Source organism: Branchiostoma lanceolatum, chromosome 17 (assembly GCF_035083965.1).
Source record: "Branchiostoma lanceolatum isolate klBraLanc5 chromosome 17, klBraLanc5.hap2, whole genome shotgun sequence".
NCBI classification, from domain to species: Eukaryota; Metazoa; Chordata; class Leptocardii; order Amphioxiformes; family Branchiostomatidae; genus Branchiostoma; species Branchiostoma lanceolatum.
The window spans coordinates 5007779-5032432 of record NC_089738.1 but is presented as its reverse complement, the minus strand read 5'-3'; the positions used below and the strand labels follow the sequence as shown (position 1 = coordinate 5032432).

Sequence of the window (24654 nt, the reverse complement as noted above, 5' to 3'; positions counted from 1 at the left end):
TTCTTCCACAGTTGGCCTCTGTTTTTGTTATGCCACCCTAGTTTTGAATAAAAAGACTCTTTTTTACACAACCAAGAAATTTATTCCATCGACGTTTAAGTGTAACACATACACAACTATCGATCAAAAAACAATGCAACGATGATCGATAGTTGTGTATGTGTAACACTTCTGTACGTTTGGGACCGCATAGTGATGTCATCCCCTGTGATTGTACATATGTAAATACTTTGCGTTTGGGAATGCATCTGATTATTATGTATTAGCAGCGAGACCTGTGCTGAATTACTATGTGAACCAGTCAGAATGAAGAAGGTGAGAGATGGTCACCGAAACGTCGGTGGAATAGATCTCTTGGTTGTGTAAAAAAGAGTCTTTTTATTCAATGACTTACCAACCTGATGAAACTCTTCTCCCACCCTAATTTTGTTGTCGACTGTTGTAACGCACATTTCGTGTTACGCTAAGGAGTTTCTAAACCCTTCTTGTTTACACTACATTGCGTAGGTTCAAAATATATCAGAGCGCGTCAATAATAATATTTAGAGCATTTGTTTCTTAAATCTCACAACTCCCTTGTGAAAGTCAAACTTCGTACTTACCAGATATGAGCTTTTAAAAGATAGCAATATGCAACGCTTTAGAAACATAAGTTTATTTCACATATTACCACATACAGGGTCACAATCATAAATTATGTTCTTTCCAAAGTAATAGTCTGTACACATTGCTAATGGTTGAAAGCATTGCAAAAGATTTCCAGGTGAATGACATTGGCCCTAGCCTAAAAAAATGTACATTAAGGTGGCGTTAAGCTTTGTTGATAATCGAATTTCACAGGGAGACAAGACAAAAATTTTCTTAATACCATTGCAAATGACTACACGCATGACATTCAAATTGAGGTGTATTTCATTGCAATTACATCCAGAAGTATCCCTAACCCATTGATGAAAAGTGAATTCAAGTCCAGCTGCCAGCGCAAGACCTTCTACCATGCTCGTAACCATCACTAGCATTGAGTGGAAGAGGCTATTCAAGAGATCATCGAAAGACACTGGCCAATTGATGACGTTGGCACAAAATACCCTTAAGCGAGTATCTCACTGCGGCACGTTTGCGACCGAGTGATTTGAAAGAGCGCTCAACGAATTTGATCGATAAAAAGCCAATCTTTTTACGCTTTACGTAATTTGTTGTCTTTTTTCCATACTTGTACATTTTGCATAATATTCCCATTATAACGTTTAGGGTAACAAATCCGATTTCGGTCGCAGCGTGGTCGCCAACGTGCCGCAAGTCCGGTGAGATTATATGTAAAAGCTATAATTGTGACGAAACACTATACAACATCATTTTTCAAAGCATAGTTTAAATGAATAGTTCAAAAGTGGAAAACTACTTACCCCTCTGCGCTTCATAGGATTAACTTATTCTCTCAACTGTTAGGCCATTTTGATTGGATTCTATCAATGACACCTGCAAACCACCTCCAAAGCATGCCGTGAATTGCAAAAAAAATATCGGAATACGGATACTGATGACGTAGAATGTCAAATTCAAGTCAAAGAACAAGACAATGTGAAAGAAAAAAAAGATGAAGAATCTATCATTCATTATACCATAGTGTGTTTGGTCATTTGTTCAACCTCTTTGACCATTTTTTTTTTGCATAATGAAGGCAACATATGTTTTTTGCCAAATTTTTTTCGCACGCTTGCATTAGTTTCGAGATGTCATCCAGATAATCCAATCAACATTGCCTAATAGAGTCTATCACTATGGAAACGGTATACAGTATGTCCAACATAACACTATGGAGTGAAGATACCATGACAATTTACGGGTGACCTCTTCATTTTTAGAGTCTTAGAGCAGAATGTTTCTATCATAAATAAAGAGAATATTTTTACAACCATAAAGGAAAAACCTTATTAAAAATGAAATAATCATTATCCACAGCTATAAATCTAGGATTTATGGTTATATCAATTTCACAGAATACCAGCTGGCATTGGTTTCTTTAAACAACCTTCTTTTTCGACACTTTCTTTCTTACATTTCGGAATTAAAGATCAACTTAAATTGATGACATAACAACTAAAGTTGTTCTTATACAAGCAAAATTACACCACAGACGTACGAGTATATGTACACCCAAAAAGATGCAAAGTAAGACATCGATTAGCTCCGATATAGCAAAAATTTTCTTTCATTATAAGACAGAATACATTTATTTCGGCACTAAGTGATTAACTTGTAAAGGGTACAATATACAATGGTCTTTGGCAAGAGGTCTGTTGCTATTACGCTTCGTACCAAGACAAATATACAGTCCAGTATGTTATATTGAAGAATGTAAACGCAGCGGGGAACACTACCCGAGAGATTAGGTCTATTCTTCTGGCTCTTGTTTGATAGAGTAGTGTGACTTCTGCTGCTGTTCTCCTCCTCGGTCGGCGACGTTTCTTTTTAGGTGTGCCATTTTCGAGATCCAGTGGTGTGTTGTCCTAGAGAAAGGAATGCAAGAAATATATTAAGGTTTGCATCTTGACTCCGTAGGCTATTTATTGAGCAAAACGGCATGGTTGTGGTTGAAATAAGCAATTCTTAAGCTTCCTCCTTTTTCAGATTAGCAAACCATGCATCATATTTTGCATAGTTGTTATGCAGCAAAGCCAAACAGTACGCGATAAGAAGGTTGCAATTAGCAAAATGTGCAGTTCTTCCACTCATAGCTCACGATAAAGTATTAGTAATGTATTCAATCACATGGCTTGAAAACAATGGACAACACAGGGGAAGGGGTCATCTAAAACTCAAAAGCTCCGCAAAAATGAAGCTCGGTAGGGAGGGAGATCTGAACCCTCTGCTGCCTTAACTTCAACAGAACCTGGCGCTACTTGAAATGTCTGTTATTATTACCATACTTAAAGGTAAGTCACAAGACCCATTACCATACAACATGTATGGTATTCTACTGCACAACACTGTTCCAAACGACACAAGAAAGGGACAATTGAGTAGAAGTAGCCCTATGCTACAGGCAGCAGAGGATACAGCTAAATAACAACAGTGGTTGCTAACTACAACGACGGTGCAACAGACGAATTAGAACATTGCAAACGGATGGGCTACCTGTGACGTATTTCCTCCCGCGAGCAACTCGCGTTGCGACCCGCCAAATGGGGGTGATTCGCCCCGAGCTCGTGATACCTGTGATAATAACAGGCAAATATTCTTCTTTCAGTCGATTCTTTAGGAGGGTAATATTTCAGTACGATGGTGGCCTGCGTTCAGCGTCAGTAATTACGAATTTGTACTGCGTACCCTCTTTTATTTGCCCGTACACAAGCAAGGATGACACGTTCAATGATAAGTTTTAAAATTTTATGAAGACGATGGTTTACATAGTCTAACACATTGTAAGTTGAATCATAATTCAGTGAAAAAGAAATGTCTCTGAGAGCACTTCTGTTTAACATGTTCCTTGGAGTACAAGTAGGGAGCAAACCTCGACATTGCACATTAAAAGCGATCAGCGGGGTGGGTTTAATGGGAAATCTTTTGAACAAGTGATCCGCAACGGTCCCTTTGATGCATTTACATCCATCTCTGAGCCTTTTGATTATTAAGAAGTTTGCAACCATTTTAAACGGGATCTGTTATCAAGCCATATGATGTGAAGATCAGGCTGTTATGGCTATACTTTTGACTTGCAGTTATGAAAACTCAGTGTTTTGGTCATCCGATTTCATGGAGGCAGCAAACAGAAAATACTCAAGCAAAAAAAAACTCCAACTTTGCATCAAACCATACGCAAGTTAGTTACAGATATTGGTAAAAACGTTCTAACCTGAGGCGGCTTCCTGTACTTGAACCTCCAGTGCTTGTTGAGTCCAACGAGGTTTCTGACTTTCTTGGGAAAGCCAAATTTCTTATGTCTCTTGAAGATGAAATGGACTGCAATGAACTCAACCAGAGCGCCAAAGACGAAGGTGATGCAGATCATCATCCAGATGTCCATGGCTCGAATGTACGAGAATCTAATGGGAAGACAAACGTACATCAGACAGAACAACATTCATTAAAAATACATTCTCCCAGCAGACCCGATATGTTCGTTACCTCCCATAGCGGCCCTGCCCTTTTGAGCCCCTGAACACGCTTCTGGCGATGTCACCACCAAACAGCTTTCAGCCAATCAGAGGGTTTGCTAAAGCTCATCTCGTGCAAAGCCGCAAAGGACGCTGGGAAGCTATCAGCCAATCAGCTTACGTCTTACAATGCTACTTAATTATTCATGAGCAACTAACGACTGTTTGTGCCAAATAAGGCTAGCTCATTAATTGTTGATGAGCAACTGTCAGTGACGCCCTCAGAAGCCAAAAGCTCCGTTCAAAAGATCAGGGCTGAGACCGGGAGGGTTTGCCGAACATTTTCGAGCGGGTTTCAGCGCTGATAAAGGAGGGTGTAAAAATGCAGAGTTTAATGTGACTTCCATACTCCAAATGTTATACTAAATGATGTTTGTGATAAGTCTCTTGGGAAACTTATGATATGGAGACAAATAATATTTTTTAATAACTATCAGTTGATCTAAATCATTGCATGGTATGTACGAGGGCGAGTCAGAAAGAAATGTCTCTAGTATCATAGCAGGTACATTTTTGTATGAAATGACAGAGCAATGTATCTGCTATGGCACTAAAGGCCTTTCTTTATGACTTACTCTCGCAGCACGAAGGCAAAGGACTTATTCTTTTATCGGCCTGTATCACTCGGGACCAAACAAGACGTACATATTTCATTCCATATTGCCCTATGAAGCATCATCTTTTTTAAGTGTGCAATGGACTTTACATGCTGAGCATACAAACGGAACAACTGTGCCTTAGAAATACAAATTTGGTATCCGCATAATGATATTAAAAGTATGTAGTGTAGTGTCTTCCGAAGTCGCTAGGTTATTACCTTGGCATGGTCTGCCTGTTTACACCGAACAGTGCGGTTGATGTCAGGACCGTGGTAATACCCAAAGCCACACGTGCAGGAGCAATCTCAGGACTGATCCAGAACGTCAACCACGACAGCACCGTGATCATAATGCTGGAAAACAGAACCAACAGTTAGAACTGCCCGATTTAACACTGCACGAAATCCAATCTTTAAGCATGCCTAAAGATTGCGTTTTTTTCATCAGGGATGCTTTAAGGTATGCTTAAAGATTGTCTTCCGAACAATGGAAGTAATGGAGAGTCCATGTCCGACCGGAGGTGCATATGGTGACATAATAACCTAAATTGGGGTAGGGAATTTCCCGAGCAGCCTTCGTAACCCTTGCTTCTCCTAATGGGTCAGTGAAGTCATGCTTGTCTCGAGCATGGATGTTTCTGACCTAGGGCGAAAAGATGCTGCTACAGTAAGAATTAGTTGAGTGCTTTGATGAGTGGCCCCCCTTAGGCCTTGCACTGAGCGAGTTCGTTAAAAAAAACAAATTTCTGCTCCGTTCATACCAACCACCGAATAAACCAGCGAGTGTATCGAAACGTATTCCTCAGTCTTCATATGATGGTCTACCTATAGATTTATGGTTGATAAAATCCGTTAACAACGGCTGTTGGCTGACCAATGGCATAATGTATGCCGTATACGTCATGCCATTGGTCAGCCAACAGCCGTTGTTAACTCATTATCAATAGCAAATCCCCACTCCGGATTGGTTAATTCTTTCTGGTTATATAATGACAGACAGCTCAACATTGAGCTCTCATTGGATCATTCGTCAGTAGTGCTTTGATGGCTTACTACGTTAATGCAAAAAAGAACATTCCTTAACTTAATCTAAGAATCATTTATCTACCTGGGGATGTAACTGGAGAACAGGTAGAATCCTAGTCTTCTAACAAGCTGGAATTGAGCCTCGAGGCAGGTAAATGTTCCTGAAAAAGATCAATGTAAATTTTTCATCTCATGGAAAAGTCACATTCGAAATACACTTTTCAAAAGGTAGATATGGATATTCGAAAATAGGAATAATCCCAGATTTGATGTCAGCCGTTGGAATGGAAACGTTCCGAATAGGAGTGGCAACAACGAAACAGCAAAATAAAAGACTATGACCAATAGACCGATCCTGACTGTCCATCACAATTAGCAGTTAAGCCAATGAGAGAATGACAAGTTTCGTTTACACCAATGAGAGAGTGGATGGATGTTCGTCAAATAATTTGCATGTCTATGTTTTTATTTTGCAACTCTACGTTTTGATGGAGGTAGGTGGGGCTATGGGATCGGTCTATTGTATCCATGCAAATCAAAATCATGGAGATAAAATCCAATTAGAATCATCATCTACCTATCTCTCGTGTGTTATCGCAAGTTGTGAACCGTCGACCTCTCAGGATGTACTCGGGCAACTCGATGTCACCACTGAGAACCACCGGATCCTCATCCCAGATCAACAGGAGATCTTTGTCTGTGTGGCTATCTTCACAAGGAAACAAGGTTTTCATTGTCAGGAGATGATCAGCAAAACAAATTCGACAGAGTGTACGAAAACCAAAATGCGTTGGCAGAGATTGCCACGATGCTGGCCAAACTGGCAGAATGCAGTTTAAACAAGCTGCTGGGGGGCCCAAACCTACACAACTTCTTTATTACATCACAAGCTATCTGCCACCAAAAAATCAAGACCATAGCACCTCCAGGTCAAAAGATAAAAAAATTGAAGTTCTGCTGCAGTACCAAGGTCACATACCAGGGGCCCAAAATCGACCTTGAATTTTGGCTTTACAACAGCCGCCCACATACCAAATATAATTGTAATCCATCCAGAGGTTCTTGAGTTATGCTGACTAGAGTAGTTCGGAAACACAAACAAATAGACAGACAAACAGATAGACAGACAAACAGACACACCCAAAACTATATCTCCATTTTTCATGGAGATAAAAATGGCAGCCTAACAGTACTGAACCTGAAAACTAAGTACATGTACCAACAGGTAGGTTCTTGGTTTGGACCAGTCTAATGTGACTTTTTTTAAACGGGACTGGTGTGAACACAACTATCTTGAAAATCAAATCAGACGGTCATCAGACGTGTTTGCCAGAAGCTTACTTGCATTTTGTTTGCATGATTTTTTGTTTATTAGTATTGATGTTAAACTTCGTGCAGGTGCAAAAGAAGGCGCAAAAAAATAAATTTTGTTTAAAATTAATAGGTGATTTCACTGAACTAATATGTTGAATGTCTACGTCGATGATTACGTATTGTACATATTCTACACATATTGTAGCTTTAGCTCATCACAGCGCTTCAGAATCTACTCGTCGTTTAGCAGTGTGTTGACTGTAAATCTATAACGTACTGTGGCAAAAACAAACAGATGACTGGTTTGATTTTGTCTTAAGCTGTACATGTATGGAAAAAGAAAAAAAAAATCGTTGTTGTCGTTCTTCGGCGATTTAATTCGAATCCTATGCATTTACAATACAATTGTTTTGCTTAAAAAGTCATCCTACTTTAATCCCCCAGCCACACTTAAACATTGCATTACACCAGCCTCCTCTTACTAGTAGAGCGTTCATTCTTCATCTAATATAAAATCAACTCATTGTATGTTTCTTAGATATATTTGAATTCTAGGTTGAATTTCATATTTTCTTCACCCTACACTTAATTGCTTGTATTCTTTAATTTCATAATTTTATCATTTACCATCATAGTTATTTTCTGACTCCTTAGATTTATGTTATCACTAAGATGGGTGAAAGAACTTGAACAAGCCATCATTGCTTTTTTTTCCTTCCCCCAGCAGGTATACCCTATTTATTCATTTCATGTGAAATGTGAATTTTTTCCACATACTTTTGCAAATAGATAAAAAATTTAAGCAACATCAAGGGTGAATGTAGAGGTATACGTACAGCTCTCCGTCTGTAGGGTGCAGACTTGGGTGTCCATCGGGAACATTTGGAAGTTCATTCGACATTTCAGCAGCATCGTGTATCTAGGAAAGAAGATTTAGGTTTAGCTTCAGAAAGACGACTGATAGTTTGACGTTAACCAGAAATGTTTGAATGTATACATAATATATACATTTGTGTATACTTATGTTTCTGTATATAAAGCTTTATCTATATCTAAATATCTATGTATCTATATATGTAACTGTATCTCTTTCTCACTCTCTATATATATGTATATATGTATCTATACATATCTTTATATATCTATCTATATCTATCTACATCAATATCTATATCTATATCTATATCCGTATCTATATCTATATCTATCTTTATATCAATCTCTCTCTCTCTCTATATATATTTATGTATCTATATGTATATATTTTGTGTGTGCGTGTGTGTGTATGTGTGTGTATGTGATTCAATAATTACGAAACTTTTCCATATCAAATATACTTAGCAACATTTACCCGAAGCCTTGCAGCCAAGTTGCAGGTCTTACTTCGACGGACTTTTTCGTGTCGGAGGAATGGTATTGTATATATACTGAAGGACATCGTATTTTTCTATAGTCATTCATTATTTCTAGATTTTGTTTGACTGTGTAAATTGCCTTGGACAAACTTTTGCTTTCCCATCCTAGCTTTACTGATGTAGAAATGCTGCAAGAAGAGTGCGGTGGTCAAGGAACACGTGTTCCATTCGGGTTACCTGAGGTCATGCTGCAGGAACACTCGCGCATTAAACGACACATCTAAATAAATGTAGCTTAGATCATTACAAAACGTTCATTATTGCATAGGGAGGGAGTGAAATATGCTGTATTTGCCCATGTATACCACGGGCTTTAGGCTACGGTATTTATGTTGGGTAACCGCCGCGGTGCATGTTTTCGCTCAAATGCTCCCGAAGACGGTTTCTCCCGTCGCTCACTCCGGAAATGCCCCCCCCCTTCATTAGCGGGGATGGTTTCTCCCGTCGTCCTTTGCTTATTACCTCTTACTTTCCCTACGGGGCTCGCTCAGACAGAGTTCGGCTCCGCCGAACACCAAACCCTGTTCGGCTCTCCGAACCCCCCGCTCGTGCCTTCGGCATCGCTTCGGGTTTCGCTCGGATCGAAGCTTGGCACGGGTGATCCCCGCGCCGAGTACTTCGTCACGATCGGAACTTCAGCAGCTATTCAACGACAATACCTTTGCCTACCGCCTGTGTGTATACTTAACCCTCAAAACACCGTAGCTTTTTTACGACTAATCTTACCGTATGGGGTCAAAACTGACCCCACAATGTTTTCTACAAATACAGCTTAATTGACTATTTTTGTGGTTTGTGTGTATAGTTTGAGTTATCTATAATCTGTATGTCTTACGCTAGAACAACCAAACTTGGTCACTTTTGCTAAAATGTTGTTGGCAACAATTTGAATTTAATGAAATAACTAATCAATGTTTTCATGTTGCTATGTCAACCGGTTTCTGAGAGCCATATTTGGAAAAAGTCGCTAATTTTGGATTTTACAATGTAATTCTAGGGCTTTCTTTTTCAACTGCATTTATTTTCTTATATCAACACCAACTAGTGTTATTCACTATCACTTTTATTATTTAATATTAATAATTTATGCATATTTGATTACGTCATCGGTCAAAATCAAAGATGGCGGACGATATAATGAGATTAGATATAACCGGCTATTTCAACCTCAAATCTCATCATTTACATGCTTATTCAAACAGAAACAATCTTAATATAAACGTTTTGGTCCATTTTTATTGTGTTTTCAGGTCATATGATGAAAAAATGCATTTAAAATAATTCAAGATGGCGGAACCAAGATGGCGGATTTCGCTAGTGAAACCTGATATGAATATAATTTTTATGACGTCATTTTGACGTCGTTCCTGTTGCGATCTACAAATAACGTCTTTGGATATCTCATGATTTATCATACATAATTTCTATTTAAGTTTTATCGTGTACCTTTGAGTTATATGGAAATACCCAATTTGTTGGTTTTCGTCAATAAAATCACATAAATGACGTCATAATACGTCGCAACGTCATTAATCTTTACGTTCAGTAAAAAAATTGTTTTTTTTTCACGTTTCTACACAATTAAATTTTGTAACTACAATCATAATAACCCTTATCATACATGTTACTATATGACATGTATCAAACAATAGGGAATATGAGTGCAGATTTTGCTGGGGTCAGTTTTGACCCCACTGGACCACGCGTAAACTTTCTAGGATAACTTAATCTACAATGAGCCAATCTCGGTAAAAACTTGTGAGAAGTTATAAGACATATATCCAAACTAAGTCATAGAAGGAATTATGCTTTCGACTCGAAATGTCAAAATGGCACATGTTGATATGCGCCTGGGTTCAGTTTTGACCCCATACGGTGGTTTGAGGGTTAATGTCAAACATTACATGCACTTAAAATAAATTGACAACTTACTTTTCGCTGTAAAGTACTTCACCATTTGGGTATATTCTCAACATCTTGTTGTTTCCTGTTGTAGAGATGAAGCCTGCAGCCTTCTCATTCACAAAGAATATATCAGGCAGCCAAACCTGTCGGATGTCAGTACAAAGTACAGGGTGATCCATTTCAATGATAATAATGATACATAAATATAAACCACCTGTTTTAAAGAATTTACCAGCAAACAAACTCTTGTGTTTTTAGATTGATTTCATTTCATAAAACTTTTTGCTATGACAGCCATCTAAAGACTGTAGCTAAAATTCAGAACTAAAAAGGCGAGGAAAGTCAAAATGTCTTAGTCTTACATGAGCCTTTAACTGCAAGCTGCCTAGTTTTATATCTATTTTCAGTAATATGTTGACAAGCTCTACTTATTCTTCAATATCAGTTACCAGTGGTTGATGCTATTAGTACGTATACTTAACACAGGGGTGCCAAAGTATTCATAAGAATTTTACGGAATTCATGCGAGTTTTACGGAACACATACGATCCATTACGAGAAACATTCGAATTTTACGGAAGCGAATTTTATGGAATGCATACGATTCATTACTAAGAAACATACGATCTTAACTAATTTGTTAGCGATCGCGCTAACAACGAATCTAGCTCAGTCTGGTCCGCTTAGTTGTTCTAAAGCTACATAAGTGCAGATCGTATGTATTCCGTAAAATTCGCATGTTTCTCGTAATGGATCGTATGTATTCCGTAAAACTCGTATGAATGCTTTGGCGCCCCTGTTACACCGTAAAGTTGAACAAATGTACAAAAAAAAGAAACAATACCTTGTCAAGATTACGCGATGAAAGAGTGATCGAGTCGTTGTAGTCATAATGTTCAAGGCGAGAATCTACCCATCTTTGCCGCATGAAGACTGTTACAATGTAGTCCTAGGATAGGACAAAACAAATTCTCATAGTAATGGTAATGATGTAATATTGTAGGCGTCTATCTTGGCATTGTAGTAGACAGTACTCTCCAAGCAGAGGAGTGGTTCCGGCTGGTTTTGACGTGTTCTATGCGTTTTTGTCGGGCTTTCTACTTTGTCTTTTTGTTTTGTTTAGAGAGACAAATAAAACCTGACAAAGTATAAAGCCCGACAAAAACGGCTAACATCACGCCCAAAATCAGCCGGAACCACTTCGCTGCTTGGAGAGTAGTAGACGGAGTAAAATTCACTCCAAGCACTGAGACATTTGAAGAAAATTGCCAATAAACCGACCTAAAGTAGAGTCTAATCTAAAGTTGTATTAAATAAGTAGTAAAAAATTTTAATATTCTAAAACGTCGAACCTACCATAGTTTCAGCCTTCACTGAACCCAAGTTGTTCACAACCAACTGGCTAAAGACTTTTACTGGAGGTCCTACAAACGATAGGTAGAAGAGGAAGGTAGAAAAGAGAAGCTTGTTGATAGAGGTAGTTAAGTTAAAAGTGTTTCTAAGATGTCGAACCTACCATAGTTGCAGCCTTTACCGAACCCAAGTTGTTCACAACCAACTGGCAAAAGACTTTTACTGGAGATCCTACAAGCAATGGGTAAAAAAGACAAGCTTGCTGAATGCAATCAATTCAATGGGCACGAAATAAATTCTAAGTTATAAAGCTGACGACAATCAATGGTACCGAAGCGGATTCAAAATTTTTCAAAAATAAAAGAGGTTAATAGTGACTGTCATAGTTAGCTGTTATGTTGTGTTACCTTTGAAATCCGGTCTTACTCTATCGTCGTATTTTCTTAGCAAGGATACAAATACTTTCGTCGGGGAAACCTTGTCTTCTTTTGAAAGTCTAAAAAGGAGAGTACAGAAAAAACAGAACTGTTTTAAAATCAAATCAAAGCGTAACAAGCTCTTACATTGTCGATTTGTATACATACTCCAAACTTCATATTCAACATTTTAAATTTCCGTATCATTTACTAAGCAAAACCATCTAATTCTCAAAAGCAACTATGGGCAAAAACGAATGGCGGACACTTCAAAAGCTTATTATTTATGAAAACATTGCCATGCAATGAATAAATTCTTTTACTAGCTTACTACTACAAAATGGTCAATGGCGGAATTTTCAAACATTATAATGATCAATAGAATGTAAGCCTGAGCCTTATTCGTAGAACGTCGGGTTCTCAGTTGTATTGACGTTGAGTATAGTATTATCATATGCATTCTCTTGTCCTTTAAATTTTGTCACTGCTAATTGTTAATTGCTTATTCATATTTGCAATGTCCCGATTCGACTTTAGCTGTACCTTTGTTCGTTATTTCATATTCTATTTATCACACTTGTATCATATATAATATCTGTTAAGTTTTAAAAATGGAGGAAGGTTTCGTATTTAAGCCTTGCAGGCTTATTTTCTCGTCCTGCACGTTAGATACTTTCAATTACTATACTAGTTTTTTCTATATGTACGAATAAGTAAAACAAACAAAACAAAGACAAAACAGGCACCCTTACTCACCTAGTTGAGTTGTCAAAATCATCATCCTTATCTCTTGGAATCTCTCTTGGAATAGGAAACGCATCTGGCAGGGAGTCTGAAGGAGGTCCTACAGAGTTCACTGCTGGCGGAGGCGGAGGTAAAGCTCCATTGGCAGTACGAGAAACATCCCGGGTAGATCGGGCATATGGGAATACCCCCATCGCTTCAAGCACCATTCTGTTATTGGGATATAGACACAATGATAACAAAGGGTCACGAATGTCTACATCGTATCATTACACCGCTTCATCAAACCACAACGATGACAAGTGTGCACTCTTGCTGTTCCTTCATACTTAAGATTATAGATGAATGTTTTGATATGTAACATTAGATATGATATTGGATGACATAATTTCAAACTGTACAACTGCTTGAGCGGATGAACAAAAATGAATGGTCTTTTATTGAAACGATGTGAATTGAGTCAGTGTGTATAGCATGAATGTGTTAAAATGTTGAACATTACGGATAGAAAAGAGATGTTCCCTGGCTGTGTTTCGGTCACGTATTGTGCACAACCCTATCGTCCCCTCGCGGTCCAGGCATGCTCTGGCACAGCACCGCACATTCATCGGGATAATTTGAGAAGGCGGTCTTTGCGAGGTCAGGGCTGCCGCACAGCTTTAGTATGTACCACAATAATGTAGGTTTGGTAAAATATAGCGGTGTCACTAAATTCCATTTCACCAATGCTACACTAAAGCCTGACATTTTGTAGTTCAGTCACTTGATGTTGCTATTGCCTGACGATGGATCTAAATATATTTTAAGTTAAACAGAATTATACGTTTGAATCATATATTGCCGAAATAGAAATAAAATGTTACCTCTGCGTTGTAACAGCGAAAGCGGTATGCATTGTTAGGTATGAAGAAATTGGTCAGCATTAAGAAATGCTATCATTCAATGATCAAATGTAATAGATAATTTCTGGAAAAAATAAATCTATATATTTTTTACAGTTGATAATGGGAATATGGCTTCTAACAATCTTATATTTGATCAATGTGTAACATAACTTTCCCATATTGGTTATCTACATTTGTATGTGACATAAGTCAAATTGTAGTAACGTTTCTATGATACTTACGGGTTTAAAATCATGCGGAAACGTTTATCACGTTTGCTGGAAAACAATCTTACTCAATGCTTATTGCAAATATAAATTTATCGTTCATGTACCAAATCATAGGCATTAATTGCAGTTTAAGTTATTTAAGTTTCTAGTGTACTAAACTCGGAAGAAAAAAAACTAATACAATAAGAACTTACGAATTGTTTGGAATTGGAAAAAAATGACAGCCCCCACCCCCCTCCACCCACACATCTCCTTAGAACATGAAATAGAATATCACACCACGGGATAATATTACAACATCCCACTACATTCCGTGCCTAACAGAAATACAAGCGGCATTTCCGGTCTTTGGTTGCAGTTCTATAACTTATGGATAATATATTAGCATAAAAATCATGTTATTTCATAACGTCCAAAGTACGTTAATCCATTTGTCGGAGAAAGTTTTGTTTGGTAGTGAAATAAGGAAAAGTGATTTACAACATGAAACGTGCTTGATAGCATTAATAGCTGCGGTTCGAAGTGCAAGGAATGTGATGTCCCGAATCACTTACTATCACGAACAGGTAAAGTGTTCTTTCCCGTTTCGTTGAACAATAACAACAACAATGACCTTGAATATCATGATTGTTGTAATATTAAAAAAATTACGAAAGCAACATTGTAACGCAGAGGACAACGGAAACCTTAAAATTTCTCCACTCCACCGTTTATAAATAGCTATGGCACAATTACGACATGTTGCTGACTACTGATTAAGTATTACAAAGCTAACTTAACGTTGTCTATTCAATGTTTCAAACGGCTGAGAAGCAACACTAAGTAAAGCACACGTAGGGAGATCGGTACAAATCTGTGCATAGCGTATATGGCTCGGAGGTTTGTGCCCTGTAATGTGCGTCCCGACATAACAGACGCCACATACTGTCACGATGGTATCGAATTACAGCGGTCGCAGCGCCCCGCGATTGAATTTGTAGCATTTTTCATAAATCACATAGTATCATCCATATTCTAACTAGGCAACACACAAGGCAAGCCGGCAAACAGGTCGGCATGACACAAATCCAAGTCGTTGCGATCGTGTCTTTGATTATTATCAGGTTTTAAAGACCAGTTGACGCAAGAACTTGACTCCCGACCGCGTCATCCAGCTGTTGCTGAGTCGCACAGATCGAATATCAAGTCCTGGCCGCCCTCCCCCACCACTTCCCCAACATCGCAATATTATCGCTACAAACGCCGCTAATACGCAACGTTTTTATACTGGTATTTATCAAAATGAACTATAGAGCGTGAACTTACCCATATTGGGACAGCACAGCGCACAAAAGCAGGCTAATCTTGACCAGCATATGTTTGGACATTGCCATTACCTTCGCTTTGTGGGGACTCGTAAGCACATAGTGACTGACAGAAATAGCTCAGAGCCAAATAAAGAACGCTAGTGGAAGGCAGCCGCCAAGCACCACCACAGACCAGTCTGAAGTGGACGGAAACTTATTAATTTCATACGATCCACATCGTCACGTCAAGCAAGATTCACAGGGGCATGCGCTGAAATTCCAGAGAAAAATCAGCTCCAGTTTTCAACTGGAATTCGACTCAAGGAGCGTTCATACCCCGTGGCGAATACGCGGGCGTAAATTTAGGTTGCGACGCCAAAATATATTAATAACTTAGTCATGTCGGCAAGAAAGGGTGAACGGCGTTAGAGGAACAATTTGGAAGAGAGATTATTAATCATTCGCATTCTTTAGAATATTTTTCTGCCATTCTGTCTACCTTTGTTTAACTTTTATAAAAAGAATATCAATTTACCCTGTTTGGAATTATGACTTTATTGCATGGGTAGCTTGGGTTGTTATTAAAATTTTATCACATAGGTAGATGGCGTCGACCAATCAGAAGCCTCCATTGCCCACAATAAGTGGTCTGTTATCACGCCATAACACACCACTTATTGACGTCATGTCAGAACACAACCGTTCCATTTTGTAGAGGGGGTATCTTTTTGATGAATCTTTTTCTTAACCTTGTTTAAAAAATCTTTATAACCGTTGCATTTTGTAGAGGGGGTATCTATTTGATGAATCTTTTTCTTAACCTTGTTTAAAAAATCTTTATTGTCTTATAACCTTAAATTGAAGCTAGTCGCTTAAATTTTCTTAAAGGTTTCGTGTGATCTTGCCATTGATCAATTTTGAAATCTTAAAATTGCTAAAATCGTTACAATTTTGTTGTTGTTTTAACGCTAGTTAACCATTAGCCGGGAAGATTTCTGGCAAGTGTCAATTGACACCAATTTGGCAAACAATAAACCATCACTTCTTTATGTTACATTATTGATTACCTTTGACACTGATGTTATACATATTACATTTCTACTGTAGCCATAATGCTGAAAATATTGCAATTTTAAAGGAACGGCCTTGGAGTTGACACCGATGGCATTTTTGTGCGCGTGACCATTTTCCGCGGAAAGAATACTGCTCAAAATTACTGTAATTGCAGAAATGTTAGCGTTTTTTTGCGGTAGGGAGAAAATGTGTTCGCGGTGGTTTTAAGTTCGCATTTGAGACAGTAGTAGCAACACAGCCATAGGTGGATATAAGTTTTGCGGTGGTTTTAAGTTCGCGCTGAAGAGATAACCGCGAAATTCCGCAAACATTTCTGCATTTACAGCATATTGTCGCTAATTACCTTTAAAAAGTAGTTGTTTTTCCTTTCTTGGGTTAAAGAGAGTGCTAAAGATACAAATGTGTTTAACTACAACAAAAAAATCACCACGAAATGGCTTTGAATGTCCACACGGCTACGTCACAAAAAAAACACGCTTTGTTCCAGCGAACGAACACCTTAGTTCAAATCCTCCCATGACAAGGCCAGTCTGTTTCATTCTGGGGTGGGAATGTTTCTTTTTATTTGAGTTGAATGTGCGATTATTAGTTGTGTGCCGATTTGTTACTAAATATAGAGAACGCTAGCGACCCCAAAAAACACCCCTCCCAATAAAATGGTATTGCGACCCTGTGACGTCAAAATTCAAGATGGCGGCCACCATACATGCCAACGGATCCAACAAAGGTTTTGCTACGCAAACCTGTAATAAAACGCAACACCTTAGCAACATCGTATGTTGCGCTCTGCTTCTATTATTAATACAATATAATTACAAAGACATCCCTCCTTTATCTTATGGTTTAATCCAGAGAGGTCAACAACCTGATAGGTTCAAAGGTCAATAAATTGTGGTTCGCCGGCTGTGTACGGGTTGCTCGACAACACTCGTCCTTTTCAATCTTCAATTACAGAAGGCACCACGTCTGTAAGTTTGTACCGCTGTAGTGTATATTTTGTCGTGTCCTTATTGTCTCGAATTTTTGCTTTGTAGAATACGCTACATTTTGCTGTGCTAGCAGAAATGGCAGCCGTAAGCTTGGCACACAACACCATGATTTCCGTGCTCGTTACATGCAGATTAGCCTATTCGCGGTTCCCACTACGCATGTGCAGTGTCAAAAGCAAAGTCCCCCGAGCAATCGGGGCGTTGTTATGCAAATCTAGACAATGTCTACACGTGAACTGTTTACAAGCCAGGGGCCTTCACCTTTGACACTGCACATGCCTAGTCGGAAACGCGAATACGCTGCCGTGATTGTACATTATCATTTATCACTATACTGCCCCATGAAGTCTTGTGAATGTGTGAATGCTTTCTTTCACATCATTACTAGTAGCTACTCAGTGTATTTTGTAGACGTTTCTGTGTTTTACCAACCTCCTTGGTTTTACACACATTGAGCCCAATGTTTTCGGAGTCGACTCGGGGCTGTGTGTGAGGAGCTTTTGGCTGCTCAAGTGGAATTTTCTTACTAGAAAATGCTACTTAGGGCCCTATGGTTCTCCTTGCACAGCCCTGAGTAGACTCCAAGTCGTCTAAAAAAATGCGTGTATAAATCAGGCCTATATTGCAGCATACAGTTGCAGCCATACCAGAAGAATGTCAGAGCAGCTGCAGAACGGCCCCAGCCCGCCAGGGTACATAATCAGGAAGGCCAGGCCTGAGGACTGCGGACACATAGTCACGATGATAAAGGTGACTATCATTTTCCTTTCCCTTCCGAAAAAAAATACAGAGAATGGAATCGGAACAGAATAAACAAACTGACCGGAGAGAAATATGCCTGTGTAAAATACCAAGTTAATATTTGACAGTGTCTATTCTGTTTTCATTCCGATGCCTTACCTGTATGCCGATTTTCGTATACATAATACTAACTCGGCGAAGTAGTGACCATTGTGCCGGACAAAGCCTAACTAGGATTGCAACCAGGCTACATAGTACATCTAATTACTAGTATTCAAAACATATGCATCCACTGGTTTATAATGCTTCAAAACTTGTGCTTGTCTTTTGCCCGTGCATACGTGGTGTATCCATATTTTTACCGTCCGTGAAATCTCTCTGGAGTCTAGCTACAGGGTAGGGAGTAGCTGAACAGACGTCTATAAGGTTATGTACAAAACAAGGAACAAAAACTTACAGACTTCAAAGTACACCCACCAGTTTTTCAATGTCCAAAAACTTCCATCCACTGGACAGCTTAACATCTTTACTTGCCCTTTTCAGAAAAAGCCGGGATTCGAATCCTGTATTTTAACGCACTAGAGCTGTTTGAACGTAAGCAAACACTGACCTAGTAGAAGAAAACCCCTTCCAAAAAGGTGTAATTCTATACCACAACAAATGTCAAAGGTCACAATTTCTTTCTCGATTTGGAAAGTAAACACATGTTTGGTCTCCCTGCATGAAAACTGGCCAAAATTGACCAAATATTGCACCAGGAAAAAATTCTCAAAAATTATACCAAAAAAAGAAAACTGGGCTTTGTGCGCATGTCCATCAACCGGTCCCTCCCCTGCATACGTGGTGCATCCATATTTTTACTGTCCGTGAAAGCTCTCTCGAGTCTTTAATACGTCTGTTGTACTGCAGGAGCTTGCGGAACATGATGGGTTGGGACATAAAGTAGCTATTACAGAAGACAGTAAGTGTCTCTATATACGCTTTGAATTAATATATATACTTGGATTGAAAATTTTCGTACGTTTCATCGTTCATAATCATATGATTTCTACCAACATGTTACATCTAAGCAATGCTTTTTCTTAATTACAACTTGTTGCAGAATATTGCAAGGTACTTAAATTCATAATATTGCACTTGCAATTTGATCACATTTGTGCTGCGAAAGGATTTTTATTATTCTTTATACGTACTTGATTCACATGTCTTCTAATTTGTTCTGCCGGCGAATGTTGCCACTTATTGATGTCGGTATTAATACTTGAATATTTCTACACAGAGCTAAGGGAAGACGGTTTCGGAGATAATCCTTATTTTCACTGTTTTGTGGCGGAGACCACACCGGACTCAACTACAGGTCAGCCGTAGACATCATATAAATTACACAATATTTCTCTCATTTTGTAAATCTCATTTATCTGTTTGTGCTAAGGCGTAATTCTTTGTGTTACAACTTACGTTGAATAAAGCAATTCAAAAGGTGCAAGATTCAAGTTGTTTTCTTCGACAGAAACTTTCGTTAGCGCGCTATCTCATTTTATCTTCTGCAAAGCTATATTGTGATCATGTATTCATTCATAACATGAACCATATCAATGAAACTGCATATATTCATAATGCACGCAGGTTTGTTTTGACGTCTATTGAATGAATGTTTTTTTAGGGACATCCATACTCGCTGGATACCTCATGTATTTCTTTATGTATGATTCCTACAACGGACGGTTCTTATACGTGGAAGATTTCTACGTGTCTCCGTCGCAGAGGGGTAAGACACGGAACAAAGCTAAGACAGAAGCAATATTTCTATGATCTTATGAATACATATATCCAATATACATGTATTCTTCTAATAACGTCTAATGAATAGAGAAAGGTCCACTGCGCGCCTTGAGCTATGCCGTTAAAGGCAACCAAAGCAATATTATGGCCCAAAATATGGAAATAAAAAAATGCTGAAGTTTTTATGGTTGTGACATTTACTAACATTGTTTATCACATTTGCGTAATAACTTCATACTTGCCGTGCCGTGCGATGATGCCCTTAATTTCGCGAGCCTACAAAAACTCCGCCCACGATTTTCAGTGAGTTCTCACAACACAACAACGTCGTACTTTTGCATCATGGACGTTGTTATACATTGTAATAGTGTTGTTTGAACTAATCATGTATAGAGATGACTAAAGAAGTTGGCTTTCAAAATCCGGATTTCGGGCCCTAATATTGCTTGGGTTTCCTTTAAGCCCCTATCTCACTGGACCCGCGACAAGTTAGTGACCTCTCTTCGACCGAGTGATTTGACACCGCGCTAAACGAATTTCAGCTACAAAAAAAGTATCTTTTTACGATTTGTGTGTTTTGTTGTCTTTTTAGTAATACCTGTACGTTTTGCATGGGATTCCGATTATTAAGTCAAGGGTAAAACAAATCCAATTTAGGACGCAGCGAGGTCACCAACGCGTCGGGGGTCCGGTGAGATAGGGGCTTGCATGAAGAAATTTCTGCCCTGATACAATTTTCATTCTTACAGAATCAACTCAAATCGTAGGCTATGCCATGTACTTCTTCATGTATTGCACCTTCGTGGGAAGGGTGATCTTTTTAGAAGACTTCTTCGTATATCCTCAATTTCGTGGTGAGAATTTGATGTGTCTGGAATGAATTTGTTGATTTTGATTTATGATTTGATTCTGCGTTGATCGATAACACCCACATTCCACTAAGACGCGATCGCGCTTCGGCGTAAAATTTGACAGGGCGCTGAGCGAATTTCACAGGTGAAAAACGAATCTTTTGACGCTTAGTGTGTTTTCTTTTCTTTTCAGCCATACTTTTACATCTTGCATGATATTCCAATTATGAAGTCAAGGGTAACACAAGTTCAATGTAGGTTGCATCGAGAGCGCAGCGCGATCGCCGTCTAGTGGAATAGGGGCCTAATCAACATCGGTATCTGAAGAACGATTGCACTTGTCTTGTGTGTTTTTCTCGTACTTAAATCGTATCACTGATATTGATTCAATCTTTCAAAGCCTCGCCGTTCTTGGGGCATTTTATACTTCTGCAAAAATGCCAATATGATATTTTCTAATTGATCTCCATGACTACAGGCTCAGGAATCGGTACAGAACTTATGAAGAGAGTTGCTCAGGTAATTGAAAGATTCTAAGCATATATTATGCTGTTACAAAATACATATAATTGAGTGCTATGCGTACATATTATTTGTGGATAACAATTTGCTCTTCCTGTTTTAGTCATGGCGAAAAAATGTGTTATAATAACAATTATATAGTTTGCGCCATTCATTATTATTAAGAAATACCATACTGTATGAAATATCCTTATTTTCAATGGACGTCAGTTATTACGTGACAAATACAACTAGTGTCTTACGCAAAAAAAAATGAAAATTTCTGAATGGAGTTTAAACTGTAAACAACAATACAATAAATTGGAGATACCCAAATTTTCGACTGATCAGCTACAGTCTTTGTCAAGGAATGAACATATCATCCACTGCTCACCGAGTCACGTGTCCTATCTGCATAACGTGACGTCACAGAAGCAGTGGATTGTTCATTCCTTAACAAAGACTAGCTCATCAGTCGAAAATTTGGGAAAGTCCAATTTATTGTGTTGGCATTTACAGTTTAAACTCCATTCAGAATGACTACTACCAATACAGATGAAGTTTCAAGTGAAACTAGAGTTTCACTTATAAAGTATTTGTGCTACATATACTTCAGGTTTGCTATGTTAGTTTCGCGATTTGGGGGTCTTTTTATAGATATAAATTGGTACTTAATTTTTCTCTTATTTGAGTTGAATGTGTGATAGTTTTGTGCCAATTTGCTAAAAATGGAGAGAACGCTAGCGACTCCCCCAAAACCCCTCCAAATAAAATGGTATGGCGACCCTGTGACGTCACAATTCAAGATGGCAGCCACCGCACATGCCAACGGATGCAACAAAGGTTTTTCTACGCAAACCTTATCCTCCGGCCAAGCAGAGGTTTCGGTCGAGTAGGGTAGGAGTGTCCGGGGTTTATTACGTCTGTCTTCCCCTACTCGACCGAAACTATTGCTTGGAGAATACGCAAACCTGTAATGAAAAGTTGTTTGTAATTCGGCAGGTTGGTGTTGAGACAAAGTGCACTAAGTGTGAGTTTATCGTCCATGATGAGAACAGCCGCGCCAGACGGTTCTATGAGAAGCTGGGCGCGGTCAACAGCACCGTGGAGGGAGAGTGGCGAAGGTTCTTCTGGTATAAATTCGATATGCCGTCCATGGAAAAACTTGCCAGTAGATAGCTTTTTTTTTAAGTTGTTAGGCCATGTTGATTATATTATATGAATGACATCCTTTGGGGACCCCAAACTAATGCGAGCGGCCGGGCGAATGAAAAAAAAAAAAAATTCGAAAAAAAAGTTCCCTTTAATATGAAATCAACTTGGTATGGAAGGATGAACAAAACTAACCACACAGAGTATGGAGTACCGAAACAGATTCTTTAGCATTCTATGACATTAGTATACGTTTTCTGAAATATCTTTTGTAATTTACAGCATATCTTTTCTAATTTTGTAGCTGCCTTTTACGATTAACAGTGTGGCCAAAAACTTATTTTTTTTGTGAAACGGACGAAAATTAATACGAGCGCAGATGTCATCCGTATAATCAAATCAACATGGCCTTACTGTAGGCTATGATGTTATGTGATTAATGTTTATTTGTTTTTATGATAATATGATGTATTTTTTAAAATATCTTTTGACCACTTTATCTTTTCGTAGTGTTTTAATTGTGTGCTCTATGTGAAATTAATATGATGTTGAATACACTCGGCAATAGATAACAGTACGGAAGGACAGGGCTATTCGAATATTCTGTGCAATAACACCGCAACGTTTCACGTCCAATCTTATTTGTTCCGTTCCGTCGTCACTACCATTGGATACGATTATGACTCCAGGAATATTGTCATGACTCCAGGGAAACTCTTGCGACTCTAGGAAGACTAGTGTAGTACATAGATGTATGTACTCACTCATTGAGAGCTGTGAAATAAGCAAATAAATAGATCATATATAGGATTATGGGTATTCAATCAAGGCAGCTTTCAGGATTCCTGTCTGACTCGACGTATCTGTTTTGTTATTTTGCAAAAGACCTTTCAAAGATTATGTTACATAGTACTGAAAGTGTACAGTATGTACTCAAAGTGTAATAATTTGAAGAGGCTTGATACGGGTGATTGCATGTGTACTAATTTTTTTAAAGGGTATGCTATTTTACCTCAATGTCGCAAACTATGCAGCCTTTCATAGGGACGCCTTTGGCCAGTTTCTCTCTTTTGGCGAAAGAAGCTGACTGTTCTGAAGTTGGAAATTAAGAAATCAAATACATGTGCATCTATTTCTATTGAAATATATAGTCATTCATTTAGTCTTTATTATTGCACGGTACTTGAAAAAGTATAACACTTTTATCTACTATGTATTTAACTCGTGTATTGTTGTTTATACTTTTCTACATACATGTTTGCTATATGTTTGTTAAATCATACGATTCACAACCAGAACCTAGCCCCATGAGGCATGAATGTAAACTAAAGGTCATTCATTCATCGATCTTCATGGTGCAGCTTTGGTTAGCCATATTTAAATACTTCTCTCATAATAACTTCACAGTGGCTGCAACACGATTGGCACGTGAAACACGATTTTCACCCCGCAAATTCACCTTTTCTTACAGTGAACGAAATAAAATCACTGAGCGATATGGTGAAAATTGGGTCGCCTAGAACTTAGCCTGTAACTTTCGGGACCAGAATACTGGGTAGACACGCTGGGCCATGGGCGATCGCAAAATTCACAAGTAACAAATGCGAAATTTGCATGAAAGCGTGCTCGAAGACAATGGGGCGCTAATAAGGCTCTGTGATCCAGGCCGACAGAACTCATTAAAACTCGACAACATGTTCTTGGTACCGCGTGAAAACTATAACATATGGGTAAAACTTACATCATGGTCCATATCTTTAAAATTTACAGGCAACTTATGACATAAAAGCACCAGCAATCGGAAGAACAACATATTGCCGCGATGTTGGCTCATTTGCATGTCGTCTGGATTCGAATTCTAAAAATTAAGCCTGTCCTTGGTGCTGAACACAATTTTTTTTTGGCCTGGACAGCACAGCTGTCGGATATAAAACACACATGTAAATGGTAATTGTGCTGAAGTTAACAGATATTTCAGTTGATAGAAGTAGATTCAATTTGTATTTATCGATTTATCATGCATGACCAAAATGGTATCGGAAAGGGAAGAAAGTAAACCCATGTGCCGGCAACAGTGTTTTTTTCTAAAGCTATCAATGTTAATTACATGCGCATAGTTAATACTTCTTGCAAAAAGATGCCTTACGGCTCACTTTGCCGTTCACGTAAACATTGATAGGCGGCGCTTTTGATACCCAGTATGGATTTATTCAAGGAAACAATACAAAAACGGCCT

The 24654-nt window shown here is 38.5% G+C and overlaps 2 protein-coding genes across 6 annotated transcripts; one reads left to right on the top strand and one right to left on the bottom strand.

Moving 5' to 3' along the window:
- Nucleotides 1–636: 636 nt before the first annotated feature.
- On the bottom strand, nt 637–15667 carry LOC136423131 (glycine receptor subunit alphaZ1-like). 3 transcript variants are annotated; one of them, XM_066411166.1, is made up of 13 exons: nt 15348–15667; nt 12941–13138; nt 12176–12264; nt 11932–11999; nt 11260–11364; nt 10443–10558; nt 7932–8014; nt 6359–6490; nt 5864–5942; nt 4975–5109; nt 3857–4046; nt 3139–3216; nt 637–2510 (listed from the first exon to the last, which is right to left on the bottom strand). In XM_066411166.1, the coding sequence occupies exons 1-13, from the start codon at nt 15413–15415 to the stop codon at nt 2307–2309; spliced, it is 1545 nt and encodes a 514-aa protein (XP_066267263.1). In that variant the 5' UTR covers nt 15416–15667; the 3' UTR covers nt 637–2306. The 3 variants fall into 3 exon arrangements, with proteins under 3 accessions (XP_066267263.1, XP_066267264.1, XP_066267265.1); XM_066411167.1 differs by lacking the exon at nt 11932–11999 and adding an exon at nt 11772–11839; XM_066411168.1 differs by lacking the exon at nt 3139–3216 and having other exon boundaries at nt 15348–15663.
- A 1616-nt stretch (nt 15668–17283) lies between these two features.
- On the top strand, nt 17284–22889 carry LOC136423221 (thialysine N-epsilon-acetyltransferase-like). 3 transcript variants are annotated; one of them, XM_066411305.1, is made up of 8 exons: nt 17284–17370; nt 18020–18141; nt 19042–19093; nt 19412–19489; nt 19796–19900; nt 20664–20768; nt 21244–21284; nt 22269–22889. In XM_066411305.1, exons 2-8 carry the CDS (start codon nt 18046–18048, stop codon nt 22443–22445), a joined length of 654 nt encoding a protein of 217 aa, XP_066267402.1. In that variant the 5' UTR covers nt 17284–17370; nt 18020–18045; the 3' UTR covers nt 22446–22889. The 3 variants fall into 3 exon arrangements, with proteins under 3 accessions (XP_066267402.1, XP_066267403.1, XP_066267404.1); XM_066411306.1 differs by lacking the exon at nt 19796–19900; XM_066411307.1 differs by lacking the exon at nt 20664–20768.
- Nucleotides 22890–24654: the final 1765 nt, after the last annotated feature.

Excerpts from the sequence above, each read along its gene's own strand:
- LOC136423131 (XM_066411166.1), bottom strand. The coding sequence starts at position 15,415 with ATGGCAATGTCCAAACATATGCTGGTCAAGATTAGCCTGCTTTTGTGC. Across the intron at positions 5,943-6,358 it reads CGATAACACACGAGAGATAG|GAACATTTACCTGCCTCGAG; the intron begins GTAGATGATGAT and ends GATCTTTTTCAG. Across the intron at positions 5,110-5,863 it reads TTCTCCAGTTACATCCCCAG|CATTATGATCACGGTGCTGT; the intron begins GTAGATAAATGA and ends TCTGTTTTCCAG.
- LOC136423221 (XM_066411305.1), top strand. The coding sequence starts at position 18,046 with ATGTCAGAGCAGCTGCAGAACGGCCCCAGCCCGCCAGGGTACATAATC. Across the intron at positions 19,094-19,411 it reads AGTAGCTATTACAGAAGACA|AGCTAAGGGAAGACGGTTTC; the intron begins GTAAGTGTCTCT and ends ATTTCTACACAG. Across the intron at positions 21,285-22,268 it reads TTATGAAGAGAGTTGCTCAG|GTTGGTGTTGAGACAAAGTG; the intron begins GTAATTGAAAGA and ends GTAATTCGGCAG.